At 38.0% G+C, this 26397-nt stretch overlaps 1 protein-coding gene across 4 annotated transcripts in view; it reads left to right on the forward strand.

The window, feature by feature from the left end:
• Positions 1-26236, forward strand: part of CADM2 (cell adhesion molecule 2) — a 568805-nt gene extending 542569 nt beyond the window's left edge. For all 4 annotated transcript variants that reach the window (XM_064726979.1, XM_064727007.1, XM_064726989.1 and 1 more), the window contains 2 exons: positions 16839-16964; positions 18539-26236. In XM_064726979.1, the coding sequence (XP_064583049.1) occupies positions 16839-16964; positions 18539-18657 (245 nt within the window). In that variant the 3' untranslated portion in view covers positions 18658-26236. The remainder of the gene's footprint in view (positions 1-16838; positions 16965-18538) is intronic.
• Positions 26237-26397: the final 161 nt, after the last annotated feature.

A 26397-nucleotide genomic window follows, 5' to 3' on the forward strand; every position in this document is an offset into this window, starting at 1 on the left:
CTCTGTTCTAGGTAGCCTCTCTAGGCACCAACAGTAACTTCTGTGTTTATCCAATGCTCCAAGACAGTTCCACTCAAGAGGGGTGGGTTTGTTTTTTTTAAATTAACGTCACAAAGCCCTACTTCTCCCAAAACATCACTGTTTGGGGACATCCATTTCTGGGGGCTTCACTGCATTTCTGTCTCTTAGTGAGAAGCTCATCATGTAATATCAGTGTAATTCTCATGTAATTTTTTGTGGTGGCTCCCTTAGATTTCAGGGGGTTTCACCTTCTTTTTGCATGGAATAATTGTTTTTATATTAATATTTTGCTAACTTCCACATCTCTAGTGAAACGTAATGGTTCTGTTCCCTTTCATTTTGCATCTGAATAAAATAACTGTGGTTAGGACATTTTGGTTTGAATTCAGTGTTTTCAAGTGTGTATTTAACACTCTTGAGGTAAAACAAATTTCTTGGGCCCTCAGGCAACTTAGGGCTAGAGATACCTACTTTGTGAATTTAAAACAACTTTTGGGGCAGGCAGGTCCACAGGTGTATAAAAAGGCATGCTGCCCCTAGGCATGTGCAGTACAGCATATCAGTTTTCCAAGGATGTATTTTCAGGGATGCATTTGTCTTGCTATCCTTTAAATGGCTTAAGCCACTCTTCTGTGAACACTCTTCATGACTTTGCTGCTCAAATTTGCCTGAAGATGTACTAAAGATACTTAAAGGTCCATTTGGTTCTCATCTTGAGTACCCATCCACACTGAATAGAAAAAAAATTGCTGGGGGGTCTCATGGAGCCTGCTTTTGTGGGACCAGGAAAGGTTCTTCACTTCCAAAACAATAGCAGAAAGTAACAGAAACAAAATAATAAGCCAATAACAGGGTTTGTGGAGATGCTTGTGACACTGGTGAAGTAATTTTAAATGACAGCATTGCTGAAGCTGCATGAGCATCTTTCATTGAAAAGTAGCAGAGGAAAAGGGTGGTGAGAGAGAGCTGTGGAAGGCAGAAGACACAAAAAACTGTGTGTAAGCACACTCCTAGATAGAGTTGGTACACAGTATCATTAACAGACGTTCTGTGAAATTTTCCTCTCCTTGAAGTCATTTCACCAGAGAGGAAGGGATATGGAAAAGTGGAATGAAAAGAGAGATGGCTGATGCTCTCCAGAATGTGTTCCCACAGGAAACTCAGGGGACAGAGAAATTTCAGGCCAGAATTTTTGCAGCAGGATTTTTATCTCCTCAGGTTTGGGGAGAAGATTTAGACCATGTATTCAGTTGTCAGATTGTTAGATGAGGGCTTCCATGTGGTAGTTCCATCAGAGCCCCCGCTGTGTTTGGGGTCTGCAGTGTACTTTGAAAAACGCGTGCTCACTGTTATTACATGGAGATAAGATTCAGTATATTTTTATCTACAAAATGTTTTGTGCATTGAATATCAACTCTGACAGGCAGAGAAGCAATTTCTGTGGTTGTTGGTTCTTACTCCTTGCTATTACAGAGAGACACCACCATCCAGAGTTTTACTTGCATGACAATTTCTCCACTGAGTAAAGCAATAGAAGATATTTCAAATGAGTTGACCTCGCTATAAATAAACCTGAGGAAAACAGAATTACACTAGTTTTGTCAAGCTGGCCATAAAACTGAAATCCTGACTGAAAATACTGCAATTGCCGCAGAATGTTGAAATGTCAGCTCATTTCTTTGCAAATCTAACCTCTCAGTAATTGTAAACATAATTTGATGGAAAGTCCATTGGAACAATTTGCTGATCTCTGACATTCTCATTATGTATAATGCTGTGTAAAACATTCTCTGCAATACTCTGGTGTAGAATTTACAGTTTGTTAGCTTTGGGTTTGTTCTTTATTTTTTCCTAGAATTCTGAGACCCTGTTTGTGAGATTAAAACCAGATTATTTTGAGAAAAAAATGTGACAGGAAGACAAGGCCCTTTATATCACATAGAATTTTCCTCTACTAACAAACAACTGTTTTCTGTGGTATAATTTGTAAGGTTTTATGTGAACTCCTGCTCCCTGATTTATGTCCATCTAGTGTCCATCACTAGAATATAGGAAAAAAATAATTCTGGAGCCTTTTGAATTTTTGCAGTATGGATATGACAGTGATGGCAGCAATGTAAGACAACACAAAAAGAACAGCATGGCGTAAAGCAGTAGCAGGATCTTGGCATCCTCCTGGATGCTGGTTTATTATTAACTGTTCACTTTAGGATGCAGAAAGCTGCAAATTTTTTTTAATGTATTCTTCATTTTGGTTCTTATGGCCCATTTCTTAGAACTGAGAATGATAAAAGTTTTAGCAGACCTCTGGAGATCAGCTGATCCAAGCTCAGAGCAGGGTTGTGGTTCATTAGATTGCTCAGGACCTCATTCAGGTGAATTTTTTCATATGTCCATGCATGGAAAGCCCACAGAATTTCTGAGTAACTTGTTCCAGCATTTGACCATCCTTGGGGTGAATAAGATTTTCTTGACAGTTTGAGCTTTTTATGTCCCAGCTTGTGTCCACTGCCTCTCTTCTTTGCACACTTCTAATGAAAGCCTGGCTCCACCATCTCCTCCTTCCCCTGTAGTGGAAGACAGCGAGAGTGTTTCCTCCTTCAACTCTCTCTCCTTCAGCATGTAATTCTCCCAGCACCTCCTCATTCATTGTGTGAAATATATTGTATTCTGGCTTATACCTGTAGAATTGTGGTAGGTTTTGGAACAATAGTGGTTTATGAAGATTATCCATGAGGTTTTAACCATGTGGGAGCAATGGAAGGCATAATGATCTCTAAAAATATATAACTTGTTCATGCCAGAATTGTTACTTATTAAGAGAAGTCATTCTACCTGTGCACACATTATTCTGAAACATTAACATTTTATGGCTCTTTTTGTGACTGCTGTGCTTACTTTTGTTATTCAGTGGTGACAAAAATGGCAAGGATACCTTATTGTTCCACTTGTCCAAACCTTGACCACTAAATGCAGGTTTGATTGCTTCATGTAATTTTAAAGTTCCAAACTGTGTCGTTGCATTTGATTAGCATACAAATAAAGCATTTAATATTTGATTGCTCCCCTGAGATTTTAGGTAACTTTGCGTAACTAAATAGAAAGATGTTTTAATCATCATTTTCTAAGTTTAATTGTAATGCATAAATTATTAGCACTTGTGGGAAGGTAGACATTACTGGGATGAAAAAGAAAAATGAAGCCAGGAGAGTATAGCTGTTCATTGTTTTAAATATTAATTCTATGGTACCTTCTTGTATCAGCTGACATACATCTTCAATTTTATTCTATTATTAAAATGGAACATCCTTTCCTATTAAGTTCAAGGTGGTTTATGAACTCAAGGTAACATGTTGACCTGTTTAACAGCATCCCTAATACTTCTCTGTTTCCATAATCTGAAAGTAGAGTCATCCTATTTCTAGCTTATTCCCATATTTCTCTTTTTTTTATCTTTTTTCAGTTATTTGGTGTGAATTACTTCCAGTGGCGTAGCTGCATGAGGCTGTCTTGTTCAGTCTCACCTCTCTGAAATGAAAGCATTTAGCTTTTAATTTCTTCATTACGCAAAATCATAATGATAGATACTCCGTTTCCTTTTATACAAGAAAGAATGTATATATATATATATATATATATATATCCAACAAAAAGCTTAGTAAAAATTAAACGCACAGTTCATTTCAAATGTTTTAAAATAGTAATATATAGAATGTTGTGTGTAAAGGCAGGTGATGTGCCTGCCTTACCAGTACTACTGTGAGATCTAAAATCATTCTTTTATAATTCCTTCTGTGAGTCAAGGTAATACATTGTTCCTGAGCCTCACTTTGTTTCTGAGGAACTGAGCCTCAGAGAAAAGGAGAACACTTTGCCAAAGCCCACATCAAGGCATTTGTTTAATGGCAAGGATTTAAATCTGACTTTCCATGCTTATTCCCTGAAAAACCTTGCTCTCAAGAGGTGCCATCAGCTTGATGTCCTGGCAGAGCACCTGCCCACCCTCTCGGCCTTAGGTGCTGCTGTGAGCAGACCAAGCACAGCAAGCACAAGGTTTCATGATTTTGCTCAGCTGTGAGGTGCAAAAACCCCCTTCCACCTTAAGTATGAAAATAGATATTGAAGGAACAGGCCCCGTGCTGCCTCCTTGGCCCAGGTGACAGGAGCAGGGCTTTGATGAGAGGCTGCTCCCAGCAAGGGGGACTCTGTGATTTTGCTCTGCCCAGCGCCGCGGGCTCGCTGCTGCCGCTGGCACCAGACCCAGACGTGCTGGTGTCAGAGAGAAGCTGTCACAATGAGCTCTGAATTCATGAATCTCAACTCCACAGGAGGAGGAGCAGCCTGCTAAAGGTTTCCAGAAGGCAAGGAAGGCTAAAAACACTGCTTCTCCCAGCTTAAGAATTCTTAGCTTTTTCTTTAACTTGTCTGTGTCTCCTCTAGCCAGTGTCTTGTAAACTGGAGCTGGGGCTCAACAGCCCAGTTCCAAATCAACAAAAGCACTAAATCATGTCTTTAGTCTCAAAACATGCTTACATGTTTTACTGAACTAAGGGCTGTAACATCCTTGAAGTACCCACACTTGGCTTCACAACTCTCAGAAACAATTTCTGTTTTTCAGCTGAATGTAGTGTCTGCTACTGGCATGTCAGGAATGGTATAGTTAGAAATGTTGGTTTGATAGTCATAGCCAAAATTTCACTGACTAACAAAAGCTTCTGCATCAAAGAGGGTGTCATCATGTTTTTGAAGGGCATCTTTATTTTTAATCAGTTTCAGCATTCAGAATACTTCAGAGAGGAATATAATTTCCCTTACATAGCTATAATGTAAAGGCAACAGACTTATTAGGAAGGAAGGAGAAAAGTTTCTCAGCAGTGGCATTTGAAAAAGTTGTGTTAATTCCAGATTTGTTTAGCACATTATTTTCTACTTTCACAATTTGTCTTCTTGACTTCCTAAAGGGAGGACTAAGTTTTTAGAGGTCTTTTAAAAGGAAATGTCATTTAATGAACCACTTCAGTTAAGTAAGAGTGGATGCTAAGTGATGCAGGCTAATGAGACAATTTAAGGTGAAGGGTTTATATAGCAAATCTCATGCAGTTAGAATAAGAACTGAGTAGGGAAAGAAAGGAAAAGTTGTTGGAATGATTACATAGGAGATGAGAAAAATATTTCTAGATTTTTCTTAGGCTCATAATGATTCCCAGAACTTGTTTCTGGACATATGTCTAGGTGGAAACAGATTTTAACCACTGCAGTACAAAGATGCTGTTCTTTGAAGAGCTATACAACAGTAAGGGGTTTTTGCTCAACTTTAGAGCAAGAATTTACAAGGCTCCTTGATTTATACAGAGTGGCCTGCTACATTTTCTGGGCAGAATGAATGTGCAATAAGAACCATGACAATGTAATAGAGTAGAGCAGAATATCTATCCTTTGACTAGGAGATGATATTTGGCTTTTTTTTTTTTTTAATAAGCCTTTTATTCTCAATTCTGAATTATTTTTCTTGTTGATATGTGAGCTATAAAGCTCGAGAAGCTGTAAATCATAAGAAAAGCCCTTCAAACCACAATTAGTTGCTCTGTAAATATCATTCAGACATTTTTTCCCCCAACCTTTCTTTCTTACCATAAGTTTTTAAAAGACCTTCAGTAATGTACTAAATTTTGACTGCCTACATGTTGCAGCCACCATTGCAAGGAGAGCTGTAAAGTAAATCGTGAAATGGCAGCTTCATTGTCTATTTTTTCCATGAAATTTGTGTTGTTTTATTTTTGAAGTTTCTGGTTGGGATTTCTCTTAAATTGAAGGCCCTGAAATACTGGGTTTTTATTTGTTTTTTGTTTGTTTTTTTTTCCTGAACATAGTGTACATTTGAAACTACTGACATATTTTGCTGGATTTTTCTGATACTTAAAGTTTTCCTCTAGAACACAACTGATACTTATTTCCCCAGTGTTAGACTTTGTACAGCTTTCCAGCATCTGGAACAAGCTCAGGCTGCTATTAAATTGGGTCTGCCATCTTCAAACAGTGCGAGCACAATCAGCATTTAGTAAAATAAACATGGCCCCATTATTTCCTAATGCCTTGCTTAACAGCTTTAAGATTAGGCCACCTCCCCCATGCTCCCAGTAGGCAGCACTTTAACAGTGAGTAATATTTCTGTCTGCCGTAGTCAAGTAATCCCAAATGTAAGTAATTTACAGGCTGGCATTAGGGACTGTTACAAGAGACATATTGTAATATGTCACTGAAAATCAGCCTGCCTCTGCACATTTGATCAACAGCCAGATGGAGGCTTTTATCACATTTATTTAATCTGAAATATACATAGTAATTACAGTGGACCTCTGGATTCTTGGTCCTCGTCGCTGTCTCAGGAGAAGGTAGGAAATGAATCTGTCAGCTGCAGGCTGGTGGGGATGTGACCCCCTTGGTAGAATCTGGGTGTGTTACAGCTACTGCTGCTGACAGTGGAGATCATGCTGCTGGAATTAATGCATGTTGCCAAGTTAAAAAAAAAAAGAAAAGAGGCCCACAAAGCAAAGACTGTGTAACTTTATTTTTTTTATTAATACAGAAAGCCTTTAGGAAAGCAAAGACCAATGTTACTCTTAGCAAACCCATTACCAATCGATGGCTTCAAGAGCAAACACTCTCTTACTAATAGCTGGATGGTATTTAACTTAAAGGCATCTGAAAACAACAGGCTTAATGTTCCCAGAGGAGAATTTGGTTAAGATATTGAATTCCATCAAGCATGTCATTATTAAAAGGGGAAAATATTGTTGTTTCCATTAGTACAGAGTTGGCATATAAAGAACGGATAGGATTCAATTAAACCACAAGGAAAAAATTCAAACAAATTGAAGGTAGATTTATCTCTTGGGCAGGAACTTCACAAATGGATGATACCATTGTCACAAAGAATTTTATAAGATTTTGTGCCCTAATTAGAGCAGCTGTAGAAGATGCCTCACATATTAATGGTGGTGCTGACCTTATAAATAATTTACCCCTCATTCCTGTTACTCTGTGCATTACAGAAGGCTACCTCTGCTAATGACTCTCACATCTCTCTTTCTGAGATGAGCTGGATCAGTCAACATCCACTTTTGGATCAGTTACTACCCTAACCACAAGTATGCATGACTAATCTGGAGATACACTGACAGATAAAATATACTATTAACTGCCAAAGAGGCTCTTCTATTACAGTTACTCTCACTGAGTAGTCCCATGACAGATTAAATTGCTGTTCAGCCTGAATAAGGTGTCAGATTCTGGCTGTAAGTGGCTGGTTTACTGGGGTGTTTTGATGTCATTATAGGCTTATAATTAGTCTAATCTGATTTGGTAAGAAAAAAATTAGTATGACAAGCATAAAGAATTCATTTGAACAATAGGTTTTCTTCCACCACAGAACTAAGTTTTAATTAGAGCTGTTCTTCAATTAAATTAAATCTGCCCTTCTTGGTTTTAAAACTCATGAACATATTCAGTACAATGTACCTTGTACAACTGTGAATCTGTTGCTGCCTCTCTGATCTTTACCCATCCTTACCTGTTCTTAACTTACTTTACATGTGTGGCTCTGCCTTACTGATGACAAAACTTCTCCCCCCCAGCTTCTGCCATCAGGACCAGCTTTGTCTCTCTCTGTCTCTCTCTACTGATCCTCCCCATCCATTTGTTTCATGCCATTTCTTGACTAAAAGTGTGTCATTCTCCCGTTGCTTCCATGTGGTGGTATTTATTATTTGAGCTCTGCAGTGATGCTGATTAGCTCTGAGAAGCAGTCAGGGCAGGGGTTCATGTAACAGCATGGAAAATGAGGTGGCAGAAAAGCCACAGTGGAAATATTTATGCCACTTTCCAGTGGGCTTCAGCTCTTGGAGCTTCCTCCAGTTAGAGGAGGAAGCTTTGAGCGATCGCTTTGGTGCTTTGAATGATCACTGTCTCAGCAATCTCCCCATAGTTCCTGTAGTGTATTGTGGGGATAATGAGTTGCTTTCTCCTGAATTGTGAATGCTGAGGCTGCCAGAGAGCAGGTGAGTCTGGCCCCAGCCCCTGTGATGGCAGCCAGCAGCAGATGCCCACGCTCAGCCAGCTCCCTTCCCACACGTCCTGGCCGTGTTTTCTACAGCAAATCAAAGGCTGTGGGAAGTGACCAAAAGGCACAGATTAAAGACACTCTAAGAAAGGGAGAAGAAACTGGCATCTCCGGTTTCTGTATTAATGAGAGAATGGTTTATTATTTATATAAATAATTAACTTCTGGCAACAGGAGAAGGAGTTGTGTGCACACTAACTCCATCTGGTCTCTGGTCTTTTTTGACAAAGAAAACCAAGAGCAAGGATCTTCCTATATTAATTGATGGAAAGTTATCAAAAGAAAAATGGCACTTCTGAAATGTGTATTTTTTTTCCCAAAGTAGGAAGTCATGATTCTCATTTTTCTAGATAGAGATAGGATCTTCTTTGTTCCTTTTTTCTTTTTTTTTAAGTATCGAATAGGTGGATGTTTCCGAAGTTCAGTCTTTTTTTTACTGCAATGAAGGCATTGAGCATTCTGGAGCTTCACAAGAAAATGAAAATTAAAATGCTGGAACAGTTGACTCATTCAGCTTAACAGGGAAATTTTCATGTCATCTATGCCATTTGTGTCTTTTCTACAGCCTACAGAAGTTATAGCTGGATGGACAAGTATTTCAAACCCAGAATTGACTTAATTATCCTCTGCAGAAAATAAGAGGAAGGCAAAACATTGCAGACTTCAGTTCTTTTTTTTCCTAAGACAAAGTCTGAAGCAATTAATGAGTTTATTGACAGCCAAAAATATAATGTTGTCAATAAGAAAAGTCTTTTATGTGCTCTAATTAGAGGAACTGCTCCCTTCAGGAAACTGGAGCTTTTACAGTGGCATTAAGGGAAAAAAAGAGAAAGGAAAAAAGAATCTTTAAAAAAAATGTGTCAATGACACAGGCACAAAATATGGAACAAGGCTCTAACGACCCTGAAAAATATTGCTAAACTTTTCATCTTAATATTGCAGGTATACAGCTCTCTTCTAAGCATTAAAATAAAATACATTTGCAAAATAAATAGGTATGAGTAGTGCTTTTATTCACTTTGACAAGGGCTACCTGCTCACAAATATATATCAGGACACATTTACATTTTTCTGTCCACTGAAAGAAGTCTTGGCTTCATGAGAACAACAGGAGCTCTTGAAAAGGAGCTCTGGTTTCAGCTGCTGAAATATTGTGTAGGGCTTTTATCTTTCTGGGACATAGGCTCTTCTTAATGGGAATGTATGTAAAATTCAGTACTGTGAAAAAAAAAGAAAACAAAGGCAAAATGGGCCAAATGTGCCACTGCAGTAGCATGGGAAGAAAAGGCGATCAATTCCTTTGAAGGTTTAGAAGTAATTTTTTCTTCCTGTCTTTGCTATAGTTGATGATGTTCTACTATTAAAATAGCAGTTTATATGTGCTGTATATTAGCACAATGTTTTGTTCTTCTTTGCTTCAGGCACTGAAGGATAAAGAAGCTTGTCACATATTTTAAGTTTGGAATTGGTTAATAACAGAATGCATTTTCAACAAATTTCACAACCAGCCCCTTTGGGCAGCTACTCTTTGCAATTTAAATGAAGGTGCAGAAAGTTTCTTTCTTTTCCCACTTAACAATAGTTTCACAAGTTTGGCGTACATGTACTTTAGTGGTTAGTAGTATATTACAAAAAGAGATTAAAAACACCTGTTTCAGCCTTCCAGGCCATGCAAGAGAAATTGAACTCTGGGGTGCCCAAATTAAGGTGTTAAAATGGGTAAATTCTAACTTAGCAGCATTTATCACAGACAGCACTTCTGCCACTTTTCCTAAGGCAAATACCTTGTCTGCTATCACTTCAGTCTAACCTTCTATCCATAATGTGGTACAATTCCTGCTTTAGTCTTTTTTCCTACTGATGTAAAACCAGATCTTTGAGGTTCTGTTGTGATGTTTTTTTGGAGGTTTTTGGGTTGGGGGTTTTTTAGCTTGTTTGTTTTGATTTTTCTTAAGTTTTACCTTTTTTTCCCCCCAAACTTGCCTTGGTGGGACAATTAAATATTTTATGACCCCTACGGCTAAATCTTGGCAATGACATTAGTCAGAATACATTTCAGAGCCAAAGTTTGTGCCATAAGCTGCAGAAAGAAATCTTCTCTGGTTTCCATGAGATTGTGCCTTGTGGCTTTTTAACTGAATTATGGAAATACTGCAGTGTGAGCTGAGACAAGAAGGAAGAGAAGCACGAAGGGTGGGCTTTGGGGAAAGGAGAAAAAGGTGAGGAAGCAAGGGCTCAGAGGTTATAAATGCCACCTAGCCATGTGAAAACTTCAAACAGGATCTGTGCCACTGGACACCAAAGTATTTGCAATGGAGAGAAACCTCTAATGAAAAATTGATTCTTGGGCAGAGATTTTCACAGAAGCTTTTGTCTCTATTAGAGCTTTTATAAAGGCATCCTTCCTACACATTGTCTGATATCTAATAAGCTCTGAGCCCCTGCTGCCACCTGTCCTCTCAGGTTAGCTATAAGAAAACAAGACTCTTAAGTTCTTTACTGTCTCTTAAAACTTGTTGTAATGGAACCACATTTCATAAGTAATTTGAACAGAGTGAAAGAGAATATTCACACAAGCTCTTGTCTCCTTGGGAAATTAAGCTGATATGAAGAAAAAATTCACTGGGGAATATTTCTAATGTAATTTACATTCACTGATGGACTTCAGAAATCCTCCTACTGCTCTCCCCCCACAGTTGTTGCAGTTTGGTCTCTGCTGGTTAGGACACTTGAAAGCAGGTTTAAATATCTCATGATTTGAGGCTCCTTGCTGGATTTTCTCCAAAAATCTTTACAGTCTCCCACCACTCATTTTCATGCTCACCTGCGCTGTTTCAACAGCCTTTCAAATAAGACAGAGCTATTTATTTAATTTTGTTACTTTTTGTAGTTTCCCACCCTAAAATGCACCTTGCTTTACTGATCTGATTTGAGCAATGCCCTTAAAACAATAGTTTTTGTAAAAATATGAAATATTAGTGAGTTGTACTGAGGGTTACAGCAAGTCCCTGAATATGGGGAAATAATCAGCAGTCATTTTAAGAGATTTTTCTGCCATATAAATTGTAACACAAAGTCATGCCACAGGAGCCCTTATTGGAGCAATTCTACTTTGCAGCAGCATTTGATTATTCATTAAATCAGTAAAAGTGACTGTAGGTTGGTGGTTTCAGTACTTCTGTGAGAAATGGGACAGCCCTTTCTTTTCCCAGCCTTAAGGAACAGTAATTTATGAATTATACATATATTAATAACTCTTCACTTTGTGAATGCTATTAAAGCTTCACAGCAAATTGGGATATTTCCAATTTTTTGTATAGTAGAAATGGTCAAAACAAATTATTATTTTGAATGCCTCAAAACCTAGGTCATCTCATGCTCAGAGTGATTTTTTTAAAACTTCACCATATGAGCAAAAATACATATTGATAAAGTTCTGCAAAAGAGATGGCTACTTGAGCACATATTCCCCCAAATATGCCATTTCAGCATTCTCAAATGTGCTTGTTTTGCCTTTGCTCAGGAAAGGGTTATCTGACCCTTTCCTGCAGCCTGCTCAGTCAAGTCAACTCTGCATAAATAAGAAGGAAACTTATGCGTGAAGAAACTGAAATTAGGTGAATAATTAACATACACTTTATGCAAAAGCATGAAAAACTATTCCAAAATTTCTCTGTGTAACTAAAGTGTGAATTCATATTAAAATATTCTACATTGAAACTTTGTCAGCAGGTCATGAAAAGCACATATCAAGTTATTTCTTGGGTCTAAGGTTTATCTGATGTGTTTCATCTCTTAAAAAATGAGGCTTTTTTTTTCCCTCTTAGTCATTTTAAGAGTGTTATTTAATTTAAATGTGTGTTGTTTAATTTAAGTGTATTCACAGTTTGTGAACAAACAGTAACAGGGAAACCCCAAAAGCTGAAAATGGGTAAATTTTCACATCATTGGCAATCAGTATTTTGAAGAAGCTTTCTAAATTTAGGCAGGGGTGGAAAGAGCAAATAAAAGAGTGCAGTGAGGTTTTGTGCCATTATGTTTTTATAAGATTTTCTTAGATTTATCAAAGGATAACTGATCTCTGAAGATCTAGTCTGATTGCAAAATTGTAATTCCACTGTTTCAGGCCATGGGTACTGTAGCTGCCTGCGCTCATGCAGTAAAAACCAGTATGTATTAAAACAGTAACAGTGTAATCTTCTTTCTTCTTCTTCTTTTTTTTATAGAAACAGCTGAATTATAAGTATTTATTGCACAATTGCATACCTAATATTTCATTTGCTGGAGTTGTGTGTATGGCAGGGTAGGATTTATTTGGCAAAGTCCATTAAGCTTAAAACGTGAATCTTAAAATAATCTGAATATTATTATGCTTTTTGGAAAGCAGACTGTGGAGTGGTCAGTGGTTTCAGAAACTTTATTGGCAGCTGCTAAGACTTGTGCCCAGAACACTTGAATGATTATGCACATTGACTGTATGAATACCTAAAATACAAAAAAGTGTAGCTTCCAAATCCCTGTATTTCTGTCTTTCAGATACTGCTTGGGCACATTTTGAAATAGTAATTATTTATACCATGATAAAAAGCCCCAGATCTATAATTCACTCATGGGGCTTAGGTCATTTCATGAAAGGCAAAAGTATAGTGCATTACTCTGTATGCATAATGTAGAGCATGTTTATATTTAATGCTAGCATTATTTTTATATGAGGAGACTATTCACGAGGTATGCTTCCTGTTCAGAATGTTGTTTATGTTGTGCAGATTTTCATTTTGATATGGGAAAAAATGTTTGTTTCCCAAGAAAATGTTGGCCAATTTTAAGAATCTTTCTTTATTTCCTTTGCTTCCATCTTTTCCTTTCTCTCCTTCATTTCCTTTTTCCTTTTTAACAAAGGAATTGTTCACTGATAATATAGTAGTAATAGGTTATGTATAAGGTTTTGGAGTTTTCTTGGACAAACTCCTCTAGTTTGATACCAACCAATCTAATCTGGCTTTGATAGCAAAGTTGAAATTAGAGCAAGAAATATGCTGCTACTTTTGCAGTCCAATGAGTACCTACATTAATTTTAATGTTTAAAAAATTCAGCTTATGGAAGTATTGGAATCTCATAATCCACAGTAGTAGTTGGAAACCTTGTGTTGAGGCTGGCTTTGGGTCACTTCTTGTAGTCACAGCAGGTGTGTCAGAGGAGGAGTGAGTCACTCTGAGGAGGATAAAAACACAGAGATGTATTTATCTCAGTGTATTGTGAGGATTTTTATCTGTAATGTTTATTACAGCTCACAGAGGACACGTGTTGTACGTCTGGGTATTGAGCTAAGGCTGTGCGCTTCAATCAGCTTTGCAAAAATGCCTGTAGATAAAGTTCTGTGCTAACCCTTCTCTGGATTATGCCCTGCATCAGGAAGTATATTATCCCTTAAAAGATCTCCTTTTATTCTTCACTGTTACTGGCAGCACACCAGCAGGAGCCAGTTTTTAGGGGGAAAACACGTTTGTGCTGCTCCTGTCCCAGTGCTGCCAAGGAGCATCTCCTGCAGGTCACACACAAGGCTTGGGGACATGGGTGGTCCTCAGAGCCCAAATGGGTCCTGCCCTTTTGCTGCAGGGATTGCCACAGGCACCACAAAAGGAGGAATCTTCTAGATGGCTCAAGCAGGCTGGCATTCCTGCAGCAAGCTGTCACCTTCCATCTTCTCAAGCAAGCACCCACGTCCCCCTTGCTCTGCTCAGAAAACAAAGCCCTGCAAGGCAAGGGAGAGGACAGATGAGTGCTCCAAGCTCCTGCTTTTGGAAGGCAATGCTTCAGCACTCTTGCTTTCCCCCTGTGAGTCTGTTGGTGCACAGGATTTGGGGTCAGATTTAATGACCAAAATGGAACCTATGTCCTGCTGGTGATGTGTTGTCAGCGTGGTGCCACCACCAGCAGCACCATGCCAGGAGGATGGGGAGGTGGAAGAAGATGCAGGAGAGCTGACTTTTTAAGGTGTTTCTAGCTTTATTGAGGGCAAACACCTATTATTTGCCATCATTTCCACAGAAGTGCTATGACCAGCTTACCCAAAGTCCTTGTGGCAGCCAGAAGAGAAAGGTGTGGGAGCTCAGAAAGCCAGCAATAAGTGACAAAGTCCTGCCTGATGAGTCCAGTGACTGTTACAAGCAGAACTGAATCTGTACCAGTGGCTGCACCACTCTGTGCTCCAGCAAGCCAGAGAATGTAGTTGCAGAATGCTTCACAGTTTGCAAAAGGAAGGGAAAACAGGATTCTTTTCTTTCATCTATGGAACATTATATACATGTGTATTTGTAGATCTTGAAATCATAAAATGGCTTGAGTAGGAAGCGACCTTAAAGATCATCTAATTCCATGGGCAGGGACACCATCCAACCTGCTCTTGAACACTTCCAGGGATGGGGCAGCCACAGCTTCTCTGGGCAACCTGTGCCAGCACCTCACTGCCCCCACAGTGAAAAATTTCTTCCTAAAATCTACTCTAAGCCTACTCTTAGTTTGAAGCTCTTTCCCCTTGTTCAGTCATTACAAACCCTTGTAAATAGTGTCTCTCCATCTTTCCTGCAGGCTCCCTTCATGTACTGGAAGGCCACAATTAGGTCACCTGAAAGCCATGTCTTCCACAGGCTGAACAATCCCAATGCTCTCAGCCTTTCCTCATAGGAGAGGTGCCCCATCCCTCATGTCAACTTGGTGGCCTCCTCTGGGTTCACTCCAACAGGTCCATGTCCTTCCTGAGCTGGAAACCCCAGAACTGGATGCAGTTCTCCAGATGGGGTCTCAGAACTGAGTGGCTCAGAGGGACAGAATCCCCTCCCCTGGTTTCTGCCCACGGTGCTTCGGGTGCAGCCCAGGACACGTTTGGCTCTCTGGGCTGCAAGAGCACAAGGCCAGCTCACCCACCAGCACCCCCAGGTCCTTCTCAGCCAGACTGCCCTGGATCTGTTCATCCTCCAGCCTGGACTGAGAACAGGATTTGCCCTGAGCTGGATGCACCACCAGCACTTAGCCTTGTTACACCTCATGAGACTCCCATATCAGATGTATCCATACATCCTACTGCCATATAGCAATCCTGGTCAGCAGAATGTAATCATGGTATTATGGAAACACACCTCCTCAGCATTATCAGAGCCCTTTCTATCTTCCTCACAGATTTGCCCTCTTTTATGTGTAAATATTGTTCCTGACTTTCCCTTTTGCAAAGCAAAGAAGTTGTTTGCAAACTGTTTGAAGAACATAAACAGCTCCTACAAGGGAAATGCCCTTGAAGCAGTGGGAGTGGAATGATTGCAGCATACAGAACATGCTAATAACATCTTCAGAGAATTACTATTACTTCATAGCAGAGGCCTTTCATTATAATAGGAACCATGTCTTGATCCTCAGATTAAAACTTTGCCTTCTGCATTTATCTGTTGAGTCAACAGTCACAGGTTACTGGTTTTTGTTAAAAGCTCTGAAGAATTACTCACCCCAAAGTTGTGCTATTTCCCATGATTGTCTCTTTGCAACTTTTGTGACGCATTGGGCAACAGAACAGGCAAATGACCAGCACAGAATACTTGAATCTGACAGTATTCCCAGTGCTCTGAGCTGGAAAATGAAACCTTCTGATTCACTCTGCCATTGGCAGATGTGCAGATGACACCAAGTTGTGGGGGAGTGTTGATCTGGTGGAGGGTAGGAGGGCTCTGCAGAGGGACCTCGACAGGCTGGGTCAATGGGCTGAGTAGAACAGCACGAAGTCTAACAATACCAAAGTGCAAGCTGTGCCACAGGAGGTTTAAGTTAGACTTTGGGAAGAATTTCTTCACAGAAAGAGTGAGTGGGCATTGGGGTGGGCTGGTTAGGGAGGTGGGGGAGTCACCATCCCTGGAGATGTTAAGAAGTGACTGAATGTGGCACTCAGTGCCGTGGACTGCTTGACAAGGTGATGCCACTTCATTGGTTGAGCTTGACAATCTCAAAGCTTTTCCATCCCAGCTGACTCTGTGATTCTGTGATATCTATTACAGCTTGGTGTCATAGATATCACACACTGTGTGTTAATTGAGCATTTGTAGAAAATTCACAAGCTGATGCTTGAGTCTGAATGCTGAGTTTCATTCTGCCTGATACCTTTATCTAACCAAATCCATGCAGACTCAGCCATGTGCAGAGGAACTTGGCACGACTGCACTTTATCTGCCTTTTTATTTCTGGTGCAAGAGGGTAGAAATGAGAGGAAGAGAACATATAAGGGTTCCCCACTGAGAATCAATTCTATAAATTATGTATTATGCAGACACTATTCTGCTGATGCTATCTGATCCCCAATTCTTACTTCCTTGTTTTTCCTTCTATAAATAGCTGTGGCCAGGTTTTCAGTTGTAAAGTGACTAGGACAAAGCTAGGAACCTTTTTCATTTAATAACCTCTGCCAAAGAAGAATAGGGTAATATTTTTCATAACTGTGATGTCCTCAGGGTTTTAACAATCTGGGAATACAAGCAGCACTGTGCTGTTGATAAGATACTGGGAGTAAAAGTGGGAATAACGGTGCTGAATATTAAAGAGTGAAATGCCCTATTTTCAGGATGATCACTATAAAACTTGGTATTGTGAATTTTTCTGTCTTTTTTTTTTTTTTTTCTCTGTGTAGGATCACTTTTTCTTTTTTGTCTCTCCCTCTAGATCCAAATGCTTTGGCTGGACAGACCGGACCTGACCACGCTCTTATAGGAGGAATAGTGGCTGTAGTTGTCTTTGTAACACTATGTTCTATAATTCTCCTTGGGCGATACCTGGCAAGACATAAAGGTAGGACACATTTAGTGGAAGTTCAGTCACTCTTGGAAGCAAGGCATGATTTCACCTGGGAGTGCCATTCCCTTTCACCTTCCCCCCTCTGCTAAATGATTAGAACAAAAAATAGTTCTCAGTCCAGTCACAAGTGAAGTCCCTGTGAATTTTCACCAGTTTTCCTGTGGGCTCGCCAAGGCCCAAGGACATGGAGTTAGTGCATGCCCAAGGTCATCTTATAAATCTGATTTAGGGAGACCAAGGGGTAAGATTGCCCCTTGGTTTTGGATCTGAACTCCTGATACTTGATTGCATGTTCTCATCATGTTCTCATAGTTTTAACTACCATCTCAGTTCAGCAGAATATATATGCACTGAGTGAACAAAATTTACATTTTAATGGATTTTGCTAATATTTCAAGTATATGTTTAAAAGATAATATTGGAATCCAGTAGTGAGTTTTCAAATCAGTTTATCAATGATCCTGCTGGAATAAGGGCTTCATCCCTCAGGCTAGTTTTACTTTATTTTATGGTTTTACCTTAATAATTCTGGTCCCTTCGTTTTCAGTCCCCTCTGCCACTAAAGATAGCAGGAATGGAGTGACGCTGACTTCTGACTTCTCTGTGATTTGATTTTGACCTAGTTAGTTCCAAAATCACACCTTGAGATTTAACCTCTGTACAGCTTGTAGGCCTATTGCTAAAACCCAGAAAAAAAAAAAAAGAAAAAAGAGAGAGGATGAGTGTTGGTATTAATTTATTAATTCAGTAACTCTCATTTTAGATAGGATAATCATACATCTAGCAAACATAAATTGATAAAAAACATCTTTACAATTGGATTATACTACCTGGGAGAAAATCAGAATTTTTTTTTAATGAGCCAGTGAAAGCGTGTCTCTTTTGTTTTACTTTCCTGAATGAACAGTTGTACATCTCATGCCAGCATAAATAATGATTTTCACAAAGGAAAATTTGACCATTGTACACATTTCTTCTTTTCATTCATTCATTTCCAGAGCATAAAAATAATTGTGATAGTATAATATTAGTTGGTTCAGTTAATAAAACTGCCTCAATTTTGTAATTCTTAGAACCTACTTTGATACAATTCTGTAAAATTAAAGCATAGATACAATCAATATAAAACAGAAATACAAATGATCAGTGGCCATAAAAAAAAAAAACTTTTACTAATCTCTAGTTCTTCAAAATTGCTTTGTTTTTGATAGATAGCTATTTCATGAAATAACCAAGATTTTATCACTTATTCTATAGTTGAAAAATATATATTGCATTTACTGCAGTTAGATAAAGTGTAGTTTTATTAAAATATTTCCTTAATTTGTTGTGGATATACTATAGTTTTTATATATGCCTTTACCAGTATAAGTATCAGTTTAAATATTTCTTAAGCAAATTAGAAAGCTGAGCACACCTTTATGATGTATATACTATGTAAAAATATTTTTCATAAATTGAAAAACTGGAGTACATTGTTTGAAATGTACTTCCTATAATGCAGTGTAAAAAAAAACCCCTAATCATTCTCTTTTTAATTTTCTTTTCTCTTGTACTGATTCCTACAGGAACATATTTAACAAATGAAGCAAAAGGAGCTGAAGATGCACCTGATGCCGACACAGCCATTATCAATGCAGAAGGCAGCCAAGTCAATGCAGAGGAGAAAAAAGAGTATTTCATTTAGATGCAGAGCTAGAATCTTGGAGTTTTACTTATCAGGCTGACTGCTGGAGAAAACTGGCTATCATTTCTCAGAATTCATTTCTGCCATCTTCTGCTATCTTTATTAACTCGCATACCTGCTATAAGTAGCCAGTTTATGCCAACAATCAGCTGTTGACATCATCATTCTATAATTACAGTATCATGCATAAAACAGGACATTTATTATTGCCTAAAAATCATATCCACTGCTCTCTTAACATACAGTGCTTGAATATACAGCCTTAACAATGTTAATCATCATCTTAATCCAAGTTTTCTACATATTTAAGTGTTATGCAGCTTTCTTTTCCAGTTTTCTTTTATCATGTCCCTATTAGTATGTCATAGAACAAAATTCATAACAAGTACTATTAGGTAAGGTCCTAATTTACTTACAGAAAATGTTAAGTCTAAGATTAGAGGTTTACAAAGAATATTTTATACCTATCTATAATGCAAAAAGCAACTTGTTTTTGAAACATATGCCCTTGGAAACACAAATTGAAATTAGTTTAGTATAGTTTCTCATATGTTTGGATTTGGTGGGAAAAAAGATCAGTCCAGTGAATTTTTTGGGGTGTTTTGCTTTGTTTTGTTATGATTTAAATGGTACCTTGACAACAGTGCCATGGTTTAGTGGTAAAAACATGTGAGTAGCTATACAGGTTCTGCAAAGTTAGGTAATAGAGCTTCTTTTGAAACAATTTGTCATGCCCTTTTACTGGCTTTTGGGATCACAAAGATTAGAGAACTTTCTGAGTAATTTATGTTTTTATAATTTATTTGCTAAACATGAACTCACCTGCCTACTCAAATTTGATGTGTTCATGGGGCACAATTGCAAGGCATTTTAGTATCTGTATATAGTGCATATAATAAATTCAATTAAACATTATTTGATACATATTCAACTTTTTTGGCGGTAGCTAAGTCAGTCACAAGTAAGCATTTTCTAATGTCCATTATATCCCTTTAGATATGACTCAATATTCTGAGTAGATAACATGTGTTAGTATTTTTTTGTCTGTATGTCCTAGCACTGTTCAGCAGCAAACTTTTCTAGTTCTTGTTAATTTTTTCTTTGTTATACAATGGAAGCACAATGTTATATGGAAAGGTAGTTTTAAGCTAACAACCAGTGCACAGCCTCAGGTTTTAAATTACAACCACATTTGATTACTATCCTTAAAAAGTACTATTGAGTTGCTAAAATTCTCAATTTTAATTTGGCAGTTCCAGAGCTGCTTCTCTATGTTGGTTTGCCAAAAAAAACAAAAAAAAAACTTTAAAAAAACAAAAAAAGAAAAAAAAAAAGAAAAAATAGAAGTGTTAAAACAAAAGATATATGTTTTGTGTATACAGTAAATGGACTAATTCTTTATATTAAATTCCTGTCTATGCATTTTGTGAGGTACAAACTTATGTCACCGTGAATGATAGAGAATTCCTGCCATGCTTTTAGCTCCACAGTGAAGGTCTCTGTTTGGATTATTTCTGAACTTTTTTTTTTTTTTTTTGTGTAATTGACAGCTGAAAAATCACATGCTCTTAAATATGACAACAAAACACTGTAAGCCCATCGGCTTATTTCCTCTTCCAATGAAAAGAAAAGGTTGCCATAACAGGTCTTGGAAATGATTCTACACTGGAGAACGCAAGTTAAGTCTAGTTGGAGCTCGCTTGGCTCCTGTGTTTTGCACCTTTGACAAAAGAAGTATTTCTCTCTGGTTGATGTGTTTGTGAAGCATAAAAGCATGATGGTCTGCTGTAAAGGACTTTCTCCTGGGATTTTATTTTTGTGTGGGGAAGGGAGAATTTGGAATAAGACATCATGTGGTATGGTAAAATGGAAGATAAAGGTGCTGTGACAGATTATTTATCAGAAGAATATAAACCTTTTAAGGACAATATTAGAGTATTTTAATTGTTTTTGTTGAAGCATCTATCTTGTTACTTTCTAAGAAAAAAGGGTGACGTCAATCAAAACAGCACTTTTTTTCAAAATATACAGACATAAATAATATGATGTGGTTGAGTGTTAACATAATAAATCATATACAGTATGACATTTTAAAGAAATAAGTCTGCATTGATGTGATTGCATGCTTGTTTTTACAGTTCACTCCATACCCATCTGTGGAAAAATGCAATAATATGTTAATATAATATGGTAGTTTGAGAGAACCAGGTAGGTGCTACTAGACACATTGAAAACTAGTATAGGTTTACAAGATATTCATGTCTTTCAAAACATAAACATGTAAAAGGCTGGCAAAGGAAGTCATTCAGTTTAATACCAAAAATATGGGTTCTTGTCACAGCAGTAAGTTACATTAGCTGTAGTACAGTATCAAAGTTTTATTTCAGGACCTGGGGCCCAGTTCAACAAAGCTTTTAAGCTCATAGTCAGCTTCAGGCATCAGAGGAGTTCCCTTGGAGTATAAGGCACTGTTCATATGCTTAAAAACGAAGTGCTTCCCCGGATGAGGGCCTTATTTGCTCCATTGGAATTCCGCACCAGCGTGGTGTTTACGCCTTTCTTCATCCTTCCTAGCTCCAGCTCGCTTGGACAGTAGGGTTGTTACTTGAACCATTACCCAGCCAAGGTCAGGCAGGGCCTTCAAAAGCAGGATTGGCCTTGTGGTAACCATTTCAAACCATATTCTCCAGTGTCATACAGACAGCATTTCAACTTGGCAAAAAAACAGATATAAACTGTACTGTTAAGACAGGTTTGTTTGTTTTGTTTTTTTTCCATTGGCTTTCAATTAAAACTGCTCGCATATGCTCATTTTTAACCCATTTGATCTTCCATTGTCTTGCACCTGGTGATGTCCCTTGCAGCTGTGCACAGCAGGTGTGAAGAGCCCCACACAGAGCGTTCTACCTGGATAGCACTTTGCAGGCCTGTCTGGTCTTCACGGGTTCAAATTACTACACTGGGTGTAAAGATCCCTCTTTTCTGTCAGCAGAGTCATGGCTCAACACTAATGACATTAAGTAGGCTAAAAGCCAGTTGTCCATTCCTTTTGCCCGAGTTCCCATTCTGAAAAGAAAAATAAAAGTTTTTATGATGGTGTGAGACACCAGCGAGTGTGTGAAAAGGAGGCTCTGAATGGGAACCACCTTCACTAAAATGTATGTGACATCCTCTCCCTCACTCACTTGCAGAGTAGTTTTCTCCAGACCAGGTAGCTAGTTTCTGCCAGTGTACTGTTTACAGTGTCGATTGCTGATTATTTTTAAACTTTTTGATGTAGACTTTAATTTTTTTTGTTGGTTTTTTTTAATGCTTCAAGAACATTCTCATGATTTGAACAAGAAAGCGGTGCATCAGAAGACAAGGGGTGCATCATCCCACTCTTTTAGTGTCATCTGACAAACCAAGAGACAGTTTAAGGAACCTGATGTTTAACTTGAGGCTCAGAGTTTAAGCTAGAACATCTCAAAAAAGTTTCCACATTACTTAAGGATGGTTCGTCTTGCACTGAGACTCCCTCTCTAAAGAAACATGAAGAAAACCAACTTTTCTGAGTGAGACATGAAAGTTAACATCTTGTGTGTTTTCATTGCAGTATAATATATATATAAATATATATATATAGCTATTTCAATGAAAAGAAAGGACAGAATCATCTGTAATTATGTAATTCATGATTGTAACAGCACTGAAGTTACCATGTACGCACATGTACAGTAGCTCTTTCAACAGTTACAGTGTAGTTACATGTAATTCCCTGTAACATAGCAGTTCTAGTGTAATTTAGTGCCACTTATTGTAAAGTGTTACCAAAAGGAAAACGGACTTCTTACCTTTAGAATTCCGTTCCAATTAAAGGTAAGTTTATTAAATTAGCATCATTAAATCTGATATTGCGTTTCTTAATTAAGGAGGTGATTTAAAACTCTCATGTTCACACTGCAGCTTTCCCCCATGGCTTACCCAGACTCCTCCAAATGTCTAATCTCTACACTCCTAGGGACTGGTAATCTGTGATGAGCATACCAAAAATCCCAGCTACTCCAACTTTAATTGAACAAGCTGTCTAATAAAGAAAAACAGCAACAACAAAAATGATGAGTAATGCTTTTTATTAAGTGGCACAAAGTACACACTAAAAACTATGCAAAAATATAGGTAAATACAGTGTACTTACATGTAAGTATCTTGTACTTGCTGTGTATGGATATTGGAAAACCATGTAATTATAATATGCATTTTGATTATTTCAAGCAAGGGGTGACCCCCAACAGTCACAGGGGAAAAGTGGAAGGTACATCTACAAGCAGTGGATATCCTAATGCAATATGTGTAATTCCTCTACTTGCAATGACAACTAATTTATAAATAATACTGCTCCTCATTCTCACCAGCTTTGCTTTCCATTTCTTGGAGCACCATTAAATACCACTGAAACACCTTTAGGCAAAGTAAGACACTGACTCCTCTAGTGGCTTTGCTGCCGGCGCTCTGAATGTCTGGCAACACTGTTCTGTAATCTTATTGCTGGCTCAACAGCACAAGTTTCATATTTTTTTCTGTCCTCAAGGGAGCCTAGTATGTTAAGATGCTGAAATATGCTGCCATATGCCCTGGTATTTTTAGCATGAACAACAGAGAAAGAGAGAGAGAGAGAGAAAAAAAGAGAGAGAGAGAGAAAGAGAGAGAGAGCTGCATTCTTCTGACCCCTATTTTGCTGAATCACCTCACCTGGAATTTCCACTGCTTGCTCAGTAACACCAGGTAATCATAAATTGTAAGTACACAATGCTTCCATTGCAGTACAGAGGATGCCCTAAATGATAAAGCTAATGTTTTTGTAAATGTGAAGTTTTGTATTGTAGATCTTTTTCCTTCTTGACACTTTTCTGTCGTGCCCTTCCAGAAGAAATGCACCAAAAGATAGATAGCATAGAATAGCAGAAGAAGACAAGAATTTTTTTGTAAGCCTTCTTGTGGTTGCCATTGCTATCACCCTCCTTTGTGTCCTGTGTAACAGGCAAATAAATGTATTTAGCAACTGCCATTAGCATCATTCCACACTATACTATTCCTAGAATATGACATCTACCTCTTAGTCTAAGTACTAGCTATGAGATATTTGTATACATTTTAAATACTATTGAATCTTTGCTTTAGTCTTGAAATGAAATCACTGTATTATTTTTTTTCTGTTAAAAAATAGGTAAAAATATTTTCTGGGTTCATAAATCTTGCCCTGTTCTTATTAATTTTGGTATAGTTTTAGCTTTTTAACAGGGCATAAGGACACAGCCTCAGCTGGTATAAATCAGCTTCACTCTGTTGCCTTAAATGTGGGCCAATTTACGCTGGCTGGGGATTCATCCCAAGCAGCTTAAAAATAAACTGCTATAACACATCAATATTTAGTCAGCTCTAGATAATGATTTGCAATCCAACTGCAACACAATTCTTCCAAGTAAGACATGCACGTATGAAGAGAAACTTTAAAAAGCACATGCAAGCTTTTGAATTAAATATGCAATATCAACACTGTTGAGATATCCTGACTTTTCTCTCACTTATTTAAACATAATATTGCCAGGGCATGTTTACATTAAAAACACTCAATGCATGGGGAGCAGAGAAGGACTATTGCAAACAGCAGGAGAAAATTAAATTAATAGAGAAGCCTTTGATGTCAACAGAACAGAGTAGAAACTCTTTTGAGAGTAGGACTTCCTACAGGGTTTTTCAGGGTGGACCTAAGGCCTCTAAAACATGTGGAGGTTGTTTACTTGGCATTAAGAGAAGCTAGCACAGTTCCTTCTTGCTGTCGAGGAATCCTACCCAGCACTCTGCACTTCTTTTAACTCAGGAGAAAATAAGGGTACAAACATGGTTGAACAGCACACTTCTGTATCACTCCACATCCTCAGGATGCTCCAAGCCTCGTGCGCTTCCAGCAGCCCTTAAGAGAATTCTTCCAGCATCTAGGAATCATCCTGTTGCCAAGTTGTGTTCATTTTCCTCAGCAATGTTTAATGTACTCACAGCCAGACAGAAGGTGTGAAGCCAATTGGAATGAGTCTGCAGTTCTAGGGGCTTCCAGAGCCTTGCAGTAGATGGGGAAAAAAATTAAAAGAAAAATAAATTCTTCATGGCTTCTGTGTTTACTGTAGGTCTGCCCTCCACATTCTGTGTCTTAAGTCATTTATTCTCTGCTGGGCTAAAAGCAGCAGTCTAATTGGAAAGGAGGAAGGAAAAGTATGTCCTCTGAAAGGAACAGTCTGTGCTACTATTAAAGAAAAGTTCAAGGGTTTTTGTTTCTTCCCTTTTTTAAGATTTCAGGTGCAAAGCCAAGCCTGTTGGGGTCAGCACTTTAGCACTTTCCCTGTGTTCAGGGTCAAGCCAGCAGTGTTTCATGTGTGAGCTCTGATCTCATGTTTCAGCACAAATACAGACAGCCTTAGCCTGCCCTTATGCATAGTGCTGAAAATCACCAATGCTATTTTCTTCTAAACATAGTAATTTTCTCAGTCTTGTTCTAAAATGAAATATTGAAGGGTTTTTATAATAGGTGTAAAGGGAGGGAATTTAAAGTAATAGCTTGTAAATAAGATTGTAAGGATGATCATCAACTCTTTATGTTGATTATAAAGAGGAGGATAGTCTTTAATTGCTGGGCTGATTTCTTTATCATTTCCTCTTTCTCTCCTTTCTATGCATATTGATTAATGTTAGTAAATATGCAGTTGCACATGTTGTCCTTTTTCAGTGAATGCAGATTTGCTTATACCCCTATATAGCTTTCATGGAAATATGCAAATATAACCTACAGTCATCTGCTTCTGCCAAAACAGTGAGCCAAGAGAGGGAAATCATGGATTACTGGATTCATATATGTCCTGCTTCCATCAAAATTGAGTACAGTACGCCTATTGAACTCAAAAGAACAAGGCTCAAGTCCTTAATGCACATGTTTGAGTTGCTATTTAGCTCTTTTTCTAAAGAATTATAAAGCAATCCTTGTGCATCCTTTACTTTTAGCCTAGATATTTTATAACTACAAAACCCCTTCAGTTCACCAGGAAGTTTCCTAGAATAAATAATACGGCATAATTTGTGAAAAGACTATAACAAATTCATCTATTCATGGACAGTGTAAGTGTATTCTCCTAGGAACTCTGGTGTCCTTTGCTCTTACACTGGCAATTTATGGCCCTGAGAAGAATATATTTGAATGGTTCAGAAATACAACCATTAACCTGTTAAAAAATAAATCCATGGGAATTAAACATATTGCACTGATGATGAGACCCATCAACTTCATTTTATTTCCTCATTAATAACTTTAAACAGACAAAATGCATATTGTAATGTTGGGTACATGACACTTGCATGTTGCTATGCCTATATACTTACAAAGTATTCAATGTGTACTTGGTGGCGCTTAAAAATGTCATGTACAATTCTTCTAAACATTCTTACAGGGTTCCCATTTGCACTTCATCTTTCAGAAAAGTCTTGTCAGAAAATTGTCTGATGAATATTATTGAAAAAAAAAATAAAATTTCAATTTTAGTTATCTGTTGGACATTTCTGAATTGTCTATTCATTTGATACATTACCTGGTGCTTGCCAGTTTGGCAGTGGAGATGATTTAGACCAGTGGCTGTACACACAGAGTGTTCACTGAGCAGATTTTGCTGTTTGCAGTAGAATTGTTGCAATCAGTCATGTTCTTCTTAAAAATAT

Source organism: Zonotrichia leucophrys, chromosome 1, assembly GCF_028769735.1.
Source record: "Zonotrichia leucophrys gambelii isolate GWCS_2022_RI chromosome 1, RI_Zleu_2.0, whole genome shotgun sequence".
Classification (NCBI taxonomy): domain Eukaryota; kingdom Metazoa; phylum Chordata; class Aves; order Passeriformes; family Passerellidae; genus Zonotrichia; species Zonotrichia leucophrys.